This window comes from Conger conger, chromosome 1, assembly GCF_963514075.1.
Source record: "Conger conger chromosome 1, fConCon1.1, whole genome shotgun sequence".
Taxonomy (NCBI): Eukaryota; Metazoa; Chordata; class Actinopteri; order Anguilliformes; family Congridae; genus Conger; species Conger conger.
In genome coordinates this window covers 50,789,679-50,806,502 of record NC_083760.1, presented here as the reverse complement: position 1 = coordinate 50,806,502, position 16,824 = coordinate 50,789,679, and the positions used below count along the sequence as shown (strand labels likewise).

General features: G+C 42.6%; 1 protein-coding gene across 4 annotated transcripts in view; it reads right to left on the bottom strand.

Annotated features, from left to right (window-relative positions):
* The window catches only part of rims2a (regulating synaptic membrane exocytosis 2a), a 247,373-nt gene that overhangs the window by 72,416 nt on the left and 158,133 nt on the right, over window positions 1-16,824 (bottom strand). For 3 of the 4 annotated variants that reach the window (XM_061216002.1, XM_061216003.1, XM_061216001.1), the window contains exons 12-16: window positions 16,204-16,272; window positions 13,009-13,147; window positions 12,108-12,209; window positions 10,082-10,087; window positions 7,966-8,034 (exon numbers count right to left, since the gene is read on the bottom strand). In XM_061216002.1, the coding sequence (XP_061071986.1) occupies window positions 7,966-8,034; window positions 10,082-10,087; window positions 12,108-12,209; window positions 13,009-13,147; window positions 16,204-16,272 (385 nt within the window). Of the gene's footprint in view, window positions 1-6,077; window positions 6,174-7,965; window positions 8,035-10,081; window positions 10,088-12,107; window positions 12,210-13,008; window positions 13,148-16,203; window positions 16,273-16,824 lie in introns of all 4 variants that reach the window. The other variant, XM_061216000.1, reaches the window with a different exon arrangement.

Here is a 16,824-nt window from a genome sequence, read left to right as displayed (position 1 = left end):
TTTTGGCTCTGCGCTCCTGCACATTGGATTTGAAATGAAACAATGGATGTAAGGTTAAAGTGCACACTGTCACCTTCAATTTGAGGGTATTTACATCCACATCAGGTTAATCCGCATAGAGAAGTTGTACCGCTGTCCAAATACTTATGGACTGCAAGGCATGAGTCTCCCCCTGCAGCATTACCTTATGGGCTCTTCCACTGGCAGTGGTTCTGGTTCAGACGGAAACTTTGGGATGCTCTCCTCTCTTTGCATGGGGGAGAGACAAATGTGAGTGAATTCCTTCAGGTGACCACAGCGTGAGGACCGGGAAACAGTTCAGCCTGACTGTAAAAGCTTCCGCTCTCCCGAAGAAACAATGCGCAGCATGCGTCATTAATAACTGCGCCCTTCAGAGATCGCAGTAATAAATTACAATTATACAGCCAAGGAAAAATCTCAAATTATATTTCATAGAGCTACTAGAGCAGTTACTGTATGGTGAATGTCTAAAGCTCAATTCACTGTTGAGACAGTGATTTTCTTTTTAAACTGTCACAAACTAATATTAATGCTTCTGTCATTTCGTTACTCCTGATTTGCATTACATTTATGGATATTTTATAATTTCACCAAAAGAAGGGGGACACAATGATTGGTTGGTTGGCTGATCTGCTTACCTTGATAAATAGGTATCTGTATTTCCAGAAAATTCCAGGCAACATATTGTTCTAGAGCAGGGATCATCTACTCTGGCCCTCAAATCCAAATCCAAATCCAGACCTGGTTTTCAGAATTGCTACTGATTGGCCAAACTGTCCACACACCCCAGGTAAAGGGAGTGTTGAAAAACAGCAGTTCCCTCGAGGACCCTGATTTGGCGATCCCTGTTCTAGAAGATATGAACTTCAAAATGTAGGAATGTGGGGAGTGCGGTCTCAGTAATGGGCAGAGTATTTAAGCAGCATTTGACTGTTTTGGTCCTACAATTAATTATCGCTACATCTAACTTACACCTACAATATGTCCCATTTGCTTACATGCAGGCTGCATTATAGGGAATAACAGAGGTCAGACTAGAAGCATACGTAGATGTGTTCTACAAAGAGATGGTACAACAAGACAAATGCAGGGCCATGGCAGGGCCATAGCTACCACCATATAGAAGGGCCGAGGAGTCTAAAGGCCAGTTTATAGTCCAGCGATAGAGTGTTGCTATGACCAGCAACAAGGAATGAATGTTGCTGGTTGTAGCAATGTTTGGTTTATACTCTGGGCAATTGGAGTGCTTTTATATATTCTTGCTATGGACAACAAAAGTCTGGTCGGGTGACAATAGAAAGTTCTGCAATTACAGGCGAGCAACACTATAAAACTGGCCTTAACAGATCAGTGTACTACTGTGCAGGACAACTGCTACCTATCAGACCTGGGTCAAAAACGTCATTGTTTTGAATTCAAATACTTGTATGTGCTTGATCGATCTTGCCTGGTGTAAACAAGCCAACCTAGAGGACCAGAAGGTGGGATCTGCGCTTTTTGAGAGTATTTAATCTGCTCCAATACACCAGACAAGCTCAGTAAAGCATAGAAAAGTATTCAAATCCAAAACAATGACGTATTTGACCCGGGTCTGCTACCTATGGTTTGATAATACCTTTCAGTGTCTGTGGATGGCTCAATCTCTATCCTCGGGCATGGTCTGCTAAATGAGGCAACCCAAAGGTTTTGTCACACATTGAAACTGCTGATCTACAGCACAAACAAAATGGTTGGACCACTTTTCATTATATTAGCACGTAGAAAATGTTTATTGTTTTCCTCTTGATGAGATCTATCCAGTGGCAAAATATAGGATGTGCAATCCTTAACTACATTGAAATAAAGGGTAAAAACTGGTATAAAAAAGGTATAAGACTTATTACAAAAACCTTGGTTTATTCAAACATTTGTTCTGGCTCTCCTGTAAAATTCCGGAAAGTGGAACTTACGCCATTTGCACACCAAACCCTTGCAATGCACCTTCAGCCAGGAGACAATACAGAACCTTGCAATTTTCTTACCGTCAACAGGAAAGAACAGCAGATTACCCTTTTGTAATTAATCTTTTCATGGTACATTTCCATTTCATCAGATGTGTCCCTCCAAATGCCTAATTAAATGTATGTTTTCAAGAGAGGAAGACTGGTAGCATACATGGAACCAAGTGGAAGTAAAATTAATGTTAAGCCCCTGGGGAAGACGCGCTTCCATTTCTGGTTTCTGGAGTAAATGCATCCCAGGGGGTTGTGGGATGGAATCGCATATGATGTCACGCTGAACACGAGGTGACTAATAACCCTGGAGCATAAAGCAGTGTCACCCATTCAGTGCTGTGCAAAAGTATTTGCCCCCTTCCTGATTTCCTCTATTATTGCATATTTGTCTTACTGAATTGTGTCAGATCTTTAGACAAAATTTACATTAGATTCAATCCCAATAAATACTGTGGCAGAACCTGAAATGGGCAGTTAATGCTAAAATAACTACCAATTTACCCAAATTAAAGCAGTTCTACAAATAACAGTGGGCTTAAAATTCCTCCACAGCAATATGAAAGACTGATTTCAAATTATAAGAAAGGTTTAGTTGCAGCGATTATTGCAGCTAAATTACTTTTTCACAGTGGTGATTTGATTTGATTTGATAACCTTTTTCATTAAATAAATGAAATAGTCATAGAAAAAATGTGTGTTGTGCTGACTCAGTTTCCCTTTGTCTAACATTACACTTTGTATACTGAACCATCAGCAGTCTGACAGATATTCAGGAATTCAGGAAATCAGGGCAAATACTTTTTCACAGAGCTGTACATAAAATGACAGCCCCATAGAAATGGCACAAAAGGCTCTATGGATCACTGACAAGATCTACTCTACCTACAGCACCTGGCTGCACTTACCTGTAGCCCTCACAAGTTCCGTTCACTATGTGATTTGACCGTTGGATGGGTATGTGGTTAGGTCCATTGTAATATCTTAGGAGAAAAACGTCAGTGTGTTAAATTCTGTGGGTTAGGCTGTGTTCATTGTGCTCTACTGATCTTGCCTGTTGGAGGACCAGAAGGCAGGGTTTGCACTTTTTGAGAGTATTTCATAGGTTCCAATACACCGGACAAGCTCAGTAAAGCATAGAAAAGTATTTGAATCCAAAACAATGACGTATTTGACCCAGGCCTGATGAATAGGGACACTGAAGGTTGGCCATATCCTTGTCTACCTGCCATAGGCTATACCCAGGAGAAGCAATGCAAGCTACAGGCATGACCCATGGTACAGAACAGCAGTGTAAAGTAGGGTAAGTTAAAAGAACTGGGCTAATAAAGTAGAGGTTGTGGGTTCAAATCTGAAGCCATTTTTATTTTAACCTCAGTTGCTTCAGCAAATGACCATGCAATTTAAAAATACAGTACACTGTATAAAAATATAACCACTATAAATTGCTCTGGAGAAGATTATCTACTAAGCAAATAGCTATTGTACAGACCTGGCTCAAATAAATAATTGTTTTGGATTCAAAACCATTGATCTTGCCTGGTGCAATTCAGCCAACCAAGAGGACCACAAGGTGGTGATTGCACTTTTTGAGAGTTTTCCATAGGTTCCAATACAACAAACAAAAATAATGACATACTTGACATAGGTCTATTGTCATAGAAACACAGTTGTTGTCTTGCCTGTATTATCCCATGCATTATTAACTGCCCCATTTCCTACATGATTAAAGTAAAATTTGTAGCAGGAGATCATTGGGCGCAAGCAGAATCTGGGCAGAAGAAGACAGATTCTGAATGTATACAGCGGCAAAAAAACCACCCCCTTCTCTCCAGTCAGCCTCTCAGGGATGTGAGCCACAATTTTGATTGGCTGTTAAGGCCGCCTCCTGGCTGAGAGCTTCCCTCATTGAATATTAGCTATTATATATTAATATTAATATTAGCAAAACAGAAGTCCCTGAAAATCTGTCCTGGGACAGTCACAGATATTGGATATTGGATTGGTTTATTGCTAGCAGTTGGAAAGTGAAGAGAATTTCACCAAATATTACCAAACCAAAATCGCCTACCCCAGCTTTAATGACAGGTCCTTGTATGACCTGGATCTTTTGTGCTGTAGTACACCTTTAAATTATAAAGCATTTTGGGAGTTTCACCATTTTTCCTGAGTGTACCAATACTTGTACTCAAGATCACAGTATATTCTCGAAAAAGCGCAAACAAATAATACAATGTTTAATAATAACAGACATGGGCAGGCAGAAACCACAACTGCAGTCGGGTGGTGCGGAGGAAGCAGGTATTGACGGTAAGACTACGCGAAAGGAAAACATGAGACTAAAATCTACGCCACTATCTACTGTACATCTACTGCTTTTCAGCATTTAGCTTTTTAGCGGCAGTGCCGGTACCTTTCCGGTGAGCGGTACGAGTCATCGTAGGTGCCAGACACTCTTCTCTCCCTCCTCACACCCCTGAACGGCGCACAAGACACAAGGCGACAGTTTGAACCGGACCTGGAGATCTATTCAATCGCTCCGTAAGCGTTACAATGTGAGCGGCTTCCATTTTCACTCCGAAAAGCCAGGGAGAGGCCTCGGCTTTAAACAATGGTGGGCTGTTTAATACGCTTCGGTTATGAGCATGTGGCTTCTGAGGACTCATCATTTTCTCCCGTCCTCCCCCTCGCTGAAAAGGGCAGCGAGAGGCGCCTGTCGGTTTTGATCGACAGCCGGACGGCAGCGGGATCTCGAGAGGCATCCGCAAACACTTTCTCCAGGAGCCCAGGACATCGCAACCAGAAAGAGTCGGGTATTCACCCCCTGCTGGACCCCCCTCACTGGAGACGTGGTTGGTTGAGATGAAGTGTGGTCATCAGATTTGGGTCAATTGCATAACTATTTTGGATTCAAATACTTTTCTGGGCTCAGTCTTGCCTGGTGCAATTGAGCCAACCAAGAGGACCACAAGGCGGGGTTTGCACTTTTTGAGAATATTTAATAGGTTCCAATATGCCAGATAAGTTCAGTAAAACATAGAAAAGTATTTGAATCCAAAACAATTACCCAGGGAGGAGGAAGCTCACCTATGACAAGGGGCATGTTTCGATAAAATGAGCCAATGAGATAAAACTAGTCTGTCACCAGCCACACATGACATTTACATTAGTTATTTATCTGACGCTTTTATAAAAAAGCAACTTACAGTTGATTTGACTAAGCAGGGGCGAATCCCCCCAGGAGCAAGATGGGGTTAAGGGCCTTGCTCAAAGGCCCAACAGCTGCACTGATCTTATTGTGGTTACACTGGAGCGTGAAACACTGGCCTACTGGGTCCCAGATAAGCACCTTATTATTGACATGCACCAATAACACACCATGTTTTTCAGATCTTAAAATAAGAGATGTGGCTTCTCAGTCACAATCATGTACATACAGTCTAGGAACAAAAAACACCTTTTTTATATGCATACAAACAAACACACATAGGTAAAGGTGTAGCCAAGAGAACTGTACACTTAACAAGTGGCACAAATTTCTACTGATAACACTAACAACAGTTTCCACTAAATGCTACCACAAAAATGCTACACTAATGCATGTCTGTAAAAACACACAGCAGTGTATTGAACCTCTTACTTAGCACTGGTTGCTAATTGTCAGGGGGTCAGTAAGAGGCTAATGGCCCTTTGAAAGACCCATAATGACAGTGAAATTCCATTACTCCATTCAGAATCAATCGCAAAATGACATTACAGGGGGTGTGGTTCTAAAGACGCAATCAATCGGACAGTTACTAAGAACAAAAAAATGGCCCGTATTCAATCAACATTTGCCCTTAATGTTTACTTGCAAATAAATGCAAGCGTTACCTTCTTTTTCTTCTCATTGAGTAAACCGAACACACCCGAACAGGTGAGATAAAATCACAATGTACAAAAATAACACCTGCCCAAATACTAATTTATAAGTCAACGTTTAGGAACAAAATTGATTGAATCCAGGCCATGGACGACAGGACATGGAGCGACCGACATACAGAAGAAACAGCACAGCGTTTATACCTCTCCAGGTCATACGCGCCCTCAGAATACGTGCGGGCGATCCGCGTGGAGCGCAGTAACCTGACCGCGTCTTCTCGATAGATGGGGTATGCGAGACTGCAGCCAAAGAGATGTCACAGTAAGTCACTTTCTCTTGTTTTTGTTTTTTTTATCAGAACACAAGGCAGGAGGGGAAGACACTGGCACGTGACACGTGTGGGAAGCGCTCTCGTACCCGCAAAGCCAAAGCCAAGGAAGGGGAGGGGGCCACGGCACGATGGTGGAACGGCCAAGTGTATATCAGGGGAGGACGCTCGATATACTGTGTGTGCCGAACATAGGGGGGGGTGTAGGGGAGGGGGCCACGGCACGATGGTGGAATGGCCAAGTGTATACCAGGGGAGGACGCTCGATATACTGTGTGTACCGAATATGGGGGGGGGGGGGGGGGGTGTAGGGAAGGGTCGGTAGCCTTTGCTGGACGACTTTGTCGCAGGACACATCTACACAGGCACAGGGTGTTAGCACAGCTGCAGATAGGGGGAGAGGGGGAGGGTCTGTAGCCTTTGCTGAATGATGTTTTCACAGGACACATCTACACAGGCACAGGGTGTTAGCACAGCTGCAGATAGGGGGAGGGGGGTAGGGTCTGTAGCCTTTGCTGAATGACGTTTTCACAGGACACATCTACACATCTAACGGGGTGTTAGCAGGGCCGCAGATAGGACGGTGAGGACTGGTACACTTTGTCCTGCGCCCAGGCCTGAGAGGGGCCTGCATTTTAAATTTGTGACAAAATATTTTGGGGCAGGGGCCCTCCCAATATATTTTGTCCCGGGCCTGAGAATCCATAGCTGTTGAGTAGAATACGTTCAGTCGTGATATGCAGTGCTGGTAAAATTTATTCAAAGAAACCTTACAGAAATTACATCTTCGCTGTAAATAATACCCAAATAATGAAGAAGTACAATGCGAGGTCAAAATGTACATCGTTTCTGCCTGAGAGAGCGCTTCGATTCTTGCAGCTTCACCGAAGTAGCACAGTTATAAGCTTCAGTACCTTCATGATTCACTGCATTGACTTGGTCAATACGCCATAATGCATTCTTTAACAGATTACATAACGCAGCAGAAGGATTGCTTCTGTGTAGCGTGATGCAGAAATGAAGACAGAGCGTAATCATGTTTACACAATGGATGACGTGGTAGTATGGATACATGTGATGTCGTGAGAGATTAATTTGCTTCCCAGAGCACAAACTAGCAGCAGCTGAGGCAGCTGGCTGGTTTTGCGTCTCAACACATAAGACACACATTTATTTAGCGTATTATTAAGGGAGCCATTCAACTTTCCTGCATTGCATTTACGCTATTAGCGGACTTTACAAAATGTTATCGATCAAATCAGTGGTTCAAGTTAGCAGGAAATATTTTGTGCAAACCGCAAAGTAGGACCAGTGAATGACCCCCATGTATATATTTTCCCTGTGAGGATAAATATATACCTCAATACCACACCACACTCTGGATGCCCCCATTGGAAAGCACACGGCCCTGTGAGAACACCAAAAGAGGAAGTCCCTACAGTATGTGACTCTGTGACTTCCTGTCCCATCCTCACAGAGCGCATGAACTTTCAAAAAACGGTCTACCAATTGTAATGGGCCATAGGCACGGGAGATGACATTGTACAAGTTTTGTGGCACTCATGACAATGTGGTGCTTGTAAGGTGACGTAAAGACCACGCTGATATGCCTGCAGCATCAATGTCTGCCCAATTAACTATGCTACCTCACAGCTTTGGGAAGGGGAGGTTGTTCATGGGCCAATGGGAGGTTGGGGATTAGGGGGGGAGGCTCCAAGCATGCAGGCAGCTACCAGTTGACACTCAGGGGGGGAGGGGTCTACCTGGGATCCGTGTGAAGATGATTGACAGGCTGGCTGTGTCTGGATCGAGGAGGTAGGGTGAGGTAATGGCTGTAACCACATGGAGAGAGCAGAGAGAGGGATGAACATGGGCAAAGAGAGAGAGAGGGGAGAAAGGGGCGGTGCTAGAAGTCCCAATGGGAGTGGAGGAGTCGCGTGAGGGTGGAGTCATGGGCGGAGAGAAGGTGTTTGAAGGGTGACGTGGTTCCACCATTTCCTTTTGATGGAGAGTGGTGCACTGAGGAATGACCCTGAACCTGTAGTTAATGCAGGGAGAGCTCTAGACGTTGAGTGACGGGAGAGCTCTAGATGTTGCAGTGACTCACACAGAGAACATTATGTGTAAACAGGCTTCAAACAGTATTCATATTGTTTAGAGGAAAAGTTCTAAAACTTCACATGGTAAGATTTCTAGAGCCAAAAACCTGAATACTGCCAATTCAGGATTATGGATTGATCTGAGGGATTCAGAACATGTTTTGGATACTTTTTGGTTATTGTTTCATGGCGTTTCCAGAGTTGTCAGCTCTAGTCTTACCAGCAAAGTTTGAGAACCTTGGAAACAAATGGTAATTCAAACAAAATCCCTGTCTGTCAGCTTCAGGGTTATACACAAAAAGGTTATGAAGTCAAAAAAAAAAAAAAAACAATATTATAAAAACCTTGTTGGCTAAAGAGTCTGTTTTGTGACTGAGCTGTCCTCCCTTTTCAGTTCCCACTGACTAGGCCAGTAGTTTTATTTAGGGGAGGTAAAAACATGACAGGATTTTATTACCATTTTAAACATTGCAAACTCTACATTATTCATTTCCTGTTTCATTTTCGACTGTTTTCAATAAATAACAAAGAAAAGTATTTAATTAAAGGCTGAGGTACAGTCTGGAGAACACTGTCACACACAATTTAGATAAGTGCGTTTCCTACTTATGGGTCTGATTTAGACTGTGCCCCTGAAATATGAAATAAAGTTAATTGGAATGAGCGAAGCTGGTGGAAATCGCTGCCAAGAAGCTCTGGGCACGGGCTCCCGATCGGCAGACTGGGGGAGGCGTGTGACAGGGCGGCCGCCCAGAAAGAGCCTGAGCACGTTAGCACGATTAGCACGATGCCCGCTGCTTGACTTCCGGTGCTATTGAAGCCTGCAGAACCAATGAGGGTCCTGTGCTAACAATAGCCGCTATAGGTCTGCTTCTGAAAGATATTGCTGTGAATGACCTGACGTGTTTAAGACAGTGAACGTTCATGCCGAACTGTGTTTGAACCAAACAGTTGGTGTTGAATAATTTTTAATGAGCCTTCCATTTAGTTTGCCACCAACTAACACATATTTAATACAATTGGATTTTAATACAAATGGATTTCTAGCTCTAACCAGTTCGCTGATACGTCGCTTACCTGTGATTTATTAAGGTAAGAACAAATATTACATTGATTAAAGTGTATTATATCTCCGCAGCCATTTTTGTTCACAGCGTCAAACTGGTAGCTAGCTAACGTTCATGGCAAACAGAAAAACATTTGGATATGTTGACAGTGGCTTCACAAAGATTCAGACCCCTTCCATTTAATTTTAAATGGATAAAATTGCCATTTTGCTCATCAATCTACACTCAATAACCCATAATAACAAAGTGAAAACAGGTTGTTAGAAGTTTATTTATGCAAATGTATTAAAAATCTAAAACTGAAATCTCTCAATCATATACATATTCAGTACTTATTCTGTACTTTGTAGAAGCCCCTTTGGCAGCAATGACAGCTTTGAGTATTCTTGAGTAAGCCTCTACAACAGGGGTCTCCAACCCTGGTCCTGTAGAGCTACTGGGTCTGCTGGTTTTTGTTTTCACCTTCAGCACCTGTTGAGACCCAGGTAACCAGGTGAGGTGAGTTAATTAATTAAATTAGAGCAGTTGATTATAGTTAATTGCAGGGTAAGAACGAAAACCAGCAGACCCAGTAGCTCTCCAGGACCAGGGTTGGAGACCACTGCTCTACAAGCTTTGCACACCTGGATTTTGGCAGTTTATCCTATTCTTCCTGGCCGAATCTCTCAAACTCCGTCAGATTGAATGGGAAGCGTCTGTGAACTGCCATCTACAGGTCTCTACAGGTCATCTCACAGATGTTCTATGGAGTGTAAGCCTGGGCTTTGGCGGGGCCACTTAAGGACAGTCAGAGACTGGTCCCAAAGCTACTTCAGTATTGTCTTGGCTGTATGCTTTGGGTCATTGTCGTGTTGAAAGGAGAACCATCAGCCCAGTCTGAGGTCGTCTGCACTCTGGAACAGGTTCTCTTCAAGGACCTCTCTGAATTCATCCTTCCCTCAATTCTGACCAGTCTCACTGTCCCTGCTGCTGACATGTACACCTGCAGCATAATGCTGCCACCACCATGCTTCAGCATAGAGAGTGAAATTCTTGCCTCATCAGACCAGAGAATCTTTTTCCTTATGCTCTCCTTTAAATGTCATTTAGCAAACACCAAGCGGGCTGTCATATGTCTTTTACTCAAGACTCGCTTCCGTCCAGCCACTCTACCATAAAGGCCTGATTGACGTGCTGCTGAGATGGTCGTCCTTCCAGCAAGTTCTCCTCTCTCTGCAGAGGACTGCCAATTGGGTTCTTGGTCACCTCCCTGACCAAGGCCCATCTTGCCTTTTACTCAGTTTGGCCAGATGGCCAACTCTATGAGTTCTGGTGGTTTCAAACTTATTCCATTTCATATTTCTTTTGGCACTTGTGCTCCTGGGAACACTCAATGCTTTAGAAATGGTTTCATACCCTTGCCCTGATCTATGACTCACCACAATTTTATTGTGGAGATCTACAGAGATCCCTGGACTTCATGGCTTGGTTTTTGTCCTGACATGCAGTGTGAATTGAGGGACCTTATATACACAGGTGTGTGCGCCTTTCTAAACTATGTCCAATCAAGTTGTAGACACATCTCAAGGATAATTAAAGCAAACACCTGACAACAATTTTGAAGTTTCTAAGTTTCACTTTGTCATCATGGGTTATTGAGTGTGAACTGATGGCAAAAATGGCAATTTTTAAATTTAAAATTAAATCTACAACAAGTGTGCAAAAACTGAAGGGGTCTGAATACTTTCTGAAGCCACTTTATCTGGCTGTGATAGATCTGGTTAAAAGATATCGGTTTATAACAGATCATTACAATAATTGTTAGGGGTGCCAATAATTGTAGCACCTGTGTTTTCCAAAATAAATGAGATTACTACATAAAACACATTGAAACATGAATAAAATATACACTGAGTGAGCACTTTATTAGGTATTTATTAGACTTATTTGTCTTCTGCTGCTGGAGCCTATCCACTTAAGAGATTTGATTTGTTGTGCGTTCAGAGATGCTCTTATGCATACCACTGTTGTAATGTGGGGGTATTTGCCCACAAAATTGCTGTAACTGCTGTTTTTTGTTTTTTTCGCACAATTCTCGAAACCGTTGTGCATGACAGTTGCAGGAGATGAGGTGTTTCTGAGATATTCAAACCACCCTGCTGATTAAATATTTGCATTAACAAGCCTACAAGTACAAGTCTACCTAATAAAGTGCTCAGTGAGCGTAGATCATTATCCGCGTTGTTTATTATATGCAGCATTTTTTCTCCATTTTTATTTATGGTGGCAATAATTCTGGAGCCCACTGTATCTGGTTCTGATAGTTATTCTTGCAAAAGACCTGTAATATATCTGGTTGTGAAAGACCTGGTTGAAAGATACCTTTTTTAACAGATCAATCAGGTTGTTACAGATATTGTTGTGCAGGACCTGGTTGAAATGTATATGTTTATAATAGATCTAATTACGATCGATATTATGTAAAAGATCTGGCTATGATAGGTCTTCTTGTGAAAGATCTGGTTGAAATAGATCTTAGATCCATTTAGAATAGATCTGTGATTGACACTGTCTTGTAATAGATCTGTTGGTGGTAGAACACGCTATCCTTCAGCATGTCTAACGATCGGGGGATGATTGATTGTAAATACTGACACAGCGCACTGAAATCAGTACATCCCTGCAGTACAGTAAATACATACAGTATGCACTAAAAGCTGTCGTGTACGCACGTGCGTTTGGCTGACGGTGTGGGTATACCTGTCGGGGGAGTATCGGTCTTCTGACATGCGCTGCCGGTCGATTCTACTCGTGGTGTTGTACTGAGACGGCGACACGCGGCTGCTGTGGTCCAAACTCCGGCTGCGGGAGAGACCGCCATTACGTCACTTGCCGCTATGCTCAAACTCTCCCCGAATGAAACCAGTACGTTTCCACACATCGCATTCCACAGTTCCAGCCAGCATGTAAACTGCGTCTACATCGATAAAAACTGCAGAGCAAGCAATCAATTATTTTTCGCGTAATTTTTACCCAGTTACCCAAATGTTGTGTGTGCTCATGCAGACCAGTAAGCACTTTCATTCTGTGTTCCATCAGTCCGCTATCAGTCACTATTTCAATTTGAGATATGTGCTTTGGTCAGCTAAATGTCAACCCTGCAGAATAAAAACAGCTCAAGCTAGGTGTTGAAACTGCTGGTAGCTGGTTGACAAGTTCAAACTAGCTCCTAGCACAAAATGGTTTAGCTGGTTGACCAGTTCAGACCAGCTCCCAGCTTGACATGGTTTGAAACAGCTGGTAGCTGGTTGACCAGCTCATACCCAACTAGACCAGTTTATGACCAGCTTCACCAGTTCAATTTACAAGCTGGGCAAGCTAGCATAGCTGGACTTTACACCAGAGAAGCAGCCACAATGACCAGACAGTCTTTATACTTTTTAAAAGTGCTCCTATGAACTATTAACAAATGACCTGGTTGTTTTGTGTGAGTGAGAACAAAATCCTTTGCCAATGTGATGCAATACATGCCACTGCACGGTGACTGTGGTCAGGCAGTTCAATGGACAGCTCTGTCATCCACCCTGTTAGCTCTACCCTCTCTCAGTGAGCCGTACCCCGGGGGAACGGGGTGGCAGGGCGCGGCAATCGGGGACGTTACCTCTGGGAAGGGGGCATGCTCGGCGACCGTGACCGCGTCCGGTTTATGTCCACCGACCGGGAGCAGTGATTGGACGACATCACCTGCTCCGGAACAGAGAGCGTGGAGCTCTGGAGATCCCTGCCGTTGTGTCTGTAATCTGCACGGAGAGTATAGATAAGGACAGAATCACAGCACTGAACACACCACAGATTTATTCATGGATTTCTCCCATGAATAAAACATGGCTATGCCTAGCATTTAAATAGTAAGGACCAGTGTGCCAAGCACAGGGCAAGGAAATGCCATACTGTACTGTTAAAAACTACTGAATCATTAATTTTGAAGGTAAAACAAGTGATGTGAGCGTTGGTCGGTGGTGTTTAACAATTTGTATTTAATCACATTCGGGGTTGCAATTCATATTTAACCTGTTCAGATTTGTGGTCAGACCCTTAATAGAACTTGGATTAATTTACAGTTACATTTTCAAGTTTTTCACATTTAAAATGAAAACAACTTTCAAAAATATTTTTAATAATGAATTTCTGCAGGAAAGATCAGCCCACTGAACTTGAAATAGTTCATTTAACAAAAATAATCAGCAATGGCCAGCAGCTATGGTTAAGGTCAATGCTGTGCATTAAAGAAGTTGATTGATATTCAACAGAGTGTATAGAAGATTAAAAGGCTTCAAATAACAGTGAACAGACCATGGAAACTAAGTTAATGAAGGTGCAGGAAAGAACTTGCATGAGTCAGGTATTGCTACTAATTCTGTTTGTCTTACATTGAGCCCTGGACAGTAGAAATCAACAGAAGTGGACAATCCAGGGGTCAGACAGAAAAAAGTCCTGCTGTGTGTTTCTACCCATTAACTCAGCCAGGTGATTTCACTAATCAGTTCTACCTCCTGGTTGAAGTATTGTGCTAATTTGCAAATTTGAAACAAAATACTAGGGAGGACTTTTACTTTCTGAACCTGGATTTCTCACCACTGGAAGTTAAGCATTTTTAATAGCTTGTACACTGAGTATTCAGACAGCTCTTAAAAGCAGAAACCAGTTTAATATACAATTAAAACCAAATATAAAGGAACATGAAATCTTAATGAAGGGATGTTCCTTTGCTTAATGCTAGCCATAGTCATAGATTTCATTTCTCTTCAGTGTCAAATTACAGGCATTATGGTGTATATCATGCTTTGAAGTCATTTGGGCTAATTAGACAAAATACTTAATGCAGCATAGTATTTAAAACTTCAGGTGAGTCAACACCGCAATCACACTTAGGGCCAGATTCATTCTACCCACAATGCACTTTTTCATTGAGTTATAGATTTCTATGTGATATTTGAAATAATTTCCGATGACAGCTGAAGTCATGGTGTTGAGTAAGCACTGGAACACAATACTTGCTGAAGGTGTGCACTAAAATGAAGGATGAACTGAAGGCTCGCTCTCGGCTTTCCGACACTTAAAGGCAAGCTAATTATTCCCCGTTATCCCATTGTGGACAACTGATACCAGCAAACATCTGACCCCACAAGACCTTACAACACTGCCATATTATGCTCAGTTAAAGGAATGCATTATAACATGTTACAATATACAGAATATATTTGAAAATATATAAACTACATCCACTTTAATATAAGTAACATGGTTATTTTTAATATTTTTCTATAAACAAATGGTTTTCTTCTAAAATGTACAGTAAAACTACTTCTATGATACATTTAAAAAAATGTATCTGTTCCCAACGGTAAAACTACTTGCCACAAACAATGCATTCAAATAATATTTTAATAGATTGCGTATAAGTCGGCTCTGATGCGCTATTATTTTCATGATCTGCAAAATGGGAGAAATCGTTTTTAATCATTGCGTTTGAGTATGTAAATATGATTCTCTATCCTTTAGACTCGTCTCGGTGTGCGAGCCCAGTCTGTCTAACGTAGGGTGAACCTCGTCTGTCCATTAATACGATCTTAATCAGCCAGCTACAACAACAGTCAGGCTGCAACAGAGCAGCCTTTTTTAATTTGAGGGGCTGAAAACAAGCAGAACGAAGAAGAAAAAGAATCTATAATTCCTTTGAATGTTAATCATCTCTTCCCCCGCTGGAAGTATTGTATCAGCAGTTTCAAAAAGAGGGCTTGAGAATTGGCCAAAATCAATAGAAAACTACGGCGGAATGGGGGGGTAGAGAGGGGGAGAGAGAGAGAGAGAGAGAGATGGATGGTGAGGCAGAGAGGAAGAGAGAGAAACGGAAAGGGAGAAATTGAGAATAAGAAGGTATTCCCGCTAAGCTCAGGCCTTGCCTTGTGAAGCTACTAAGCACTGATGGGAATTTTAAAAATGTGTGTGAGGGGTGTTCCTGTACTCTCAGTGAGGTAATGTACTCTTGCACAATATCCCTTTTATTCAGCTAACACTTTTGACAGTGTCAGATAGTAATGCTGGAGGGGGCTGGAGCCTATCCCAGCATACATTAGGCGAAAGGCAGGAATACACCCTGGACAGGTCGCCAGTCCATCGCAGGGCACACACACCATTCACTCACGCAATCATACCCACGGGCAATTTAGACTCTCCAATCAGCCTAACCTGCATGTCTTTGGACTGTGGGAGGAGGAGGAAACCCACGCAAACACGGGGAGAACATGCAAACTCCACACAGAGAGGCCCCGGGCCGACAGGGATTCGAACCCAGGACCTCCTTGCTGTGAGGTGGCAGTGCTACCCACTGCACCATCCGTGCCGCCATGCTGGAAACATATTTAACAGAAAATTACAGAAAAGCCTCCACCACTACATACAGTATTAGATCATATCAGTATTTGTCCACTCTTTCTTTTGTTCTCATATGGTGAAGTGGTCTGCAAGCCATTTACAGTATGGCACAAAATGGGGGGGGGGGGGGGGGGTATTTATTTAAAACTGAAACCAAGTTTCCAAAAACACTGGAAGCTGGAACAAAACTAAAGCGTGGACACAGTAAAAATTGGAAGATTTCATATTGTACAGTATGTAGTTGTGGAGGCTTTTTAGTAATTTGATGAAGAATTAAATGTACATTTACTGCATTAGTCTCTGACAATGGAAAACAAGTAACTTGTTTTCAATGGAAAGCAAATACTCTAGACTTTTCCACAGTACTGGCCCAGTAATATCTGTTTAAATACTGGGCTATTAAGCAAGCAGAGGTCTTTACCTGATACAACTCCAACCCCATCCTCGCAGTCGTAATCTGAGATTTCGCTGTCGCTGATTCTCTGGGACCCTGCAATGAAGGTGTTGAGGGTGAGTTTCATGATCGCAGACCGTCACTAAGAGCACCGTGTGGCTGAGCTCACTCAAACAGAGCACTCTGCTACGAGGCTAGTGAAGGCCAGCTGACCAGAATACCAGTGTTATCCTAGTACAGAAACCACAGCAACAAGGTTTCTGCAAGCGGAAAAGCAGCCACAGCAGGGCCTAGCACACCGAACTGAGTTATGGGCCGTGCCAAGGGTTCAACAGCAGGTGAACACAAGCAACAGGGACAATAAGAAACATGTGAATGATGACAAATATGGCTATTTTACCTGAAGGTTTTCAGAAGCCTTTTGTGAATAGAGGAACCTACAAATAGAAGTGCGAGTGCCTCCCTCATGAGCAAACAGCAGTAACAATGTTTTACCACTAGATGGCAAACAGGCCAAAAAGGTAGGTGAATGTTGTCTGTTGTCTGTTTTTGTCCAGGATATGGAGATAGATCATTTTACATTAGATGTCTACCTTTCAGCAACTAAATGATCTTTGAACAAAATGGCATGTATTGTACTGCCCTCAA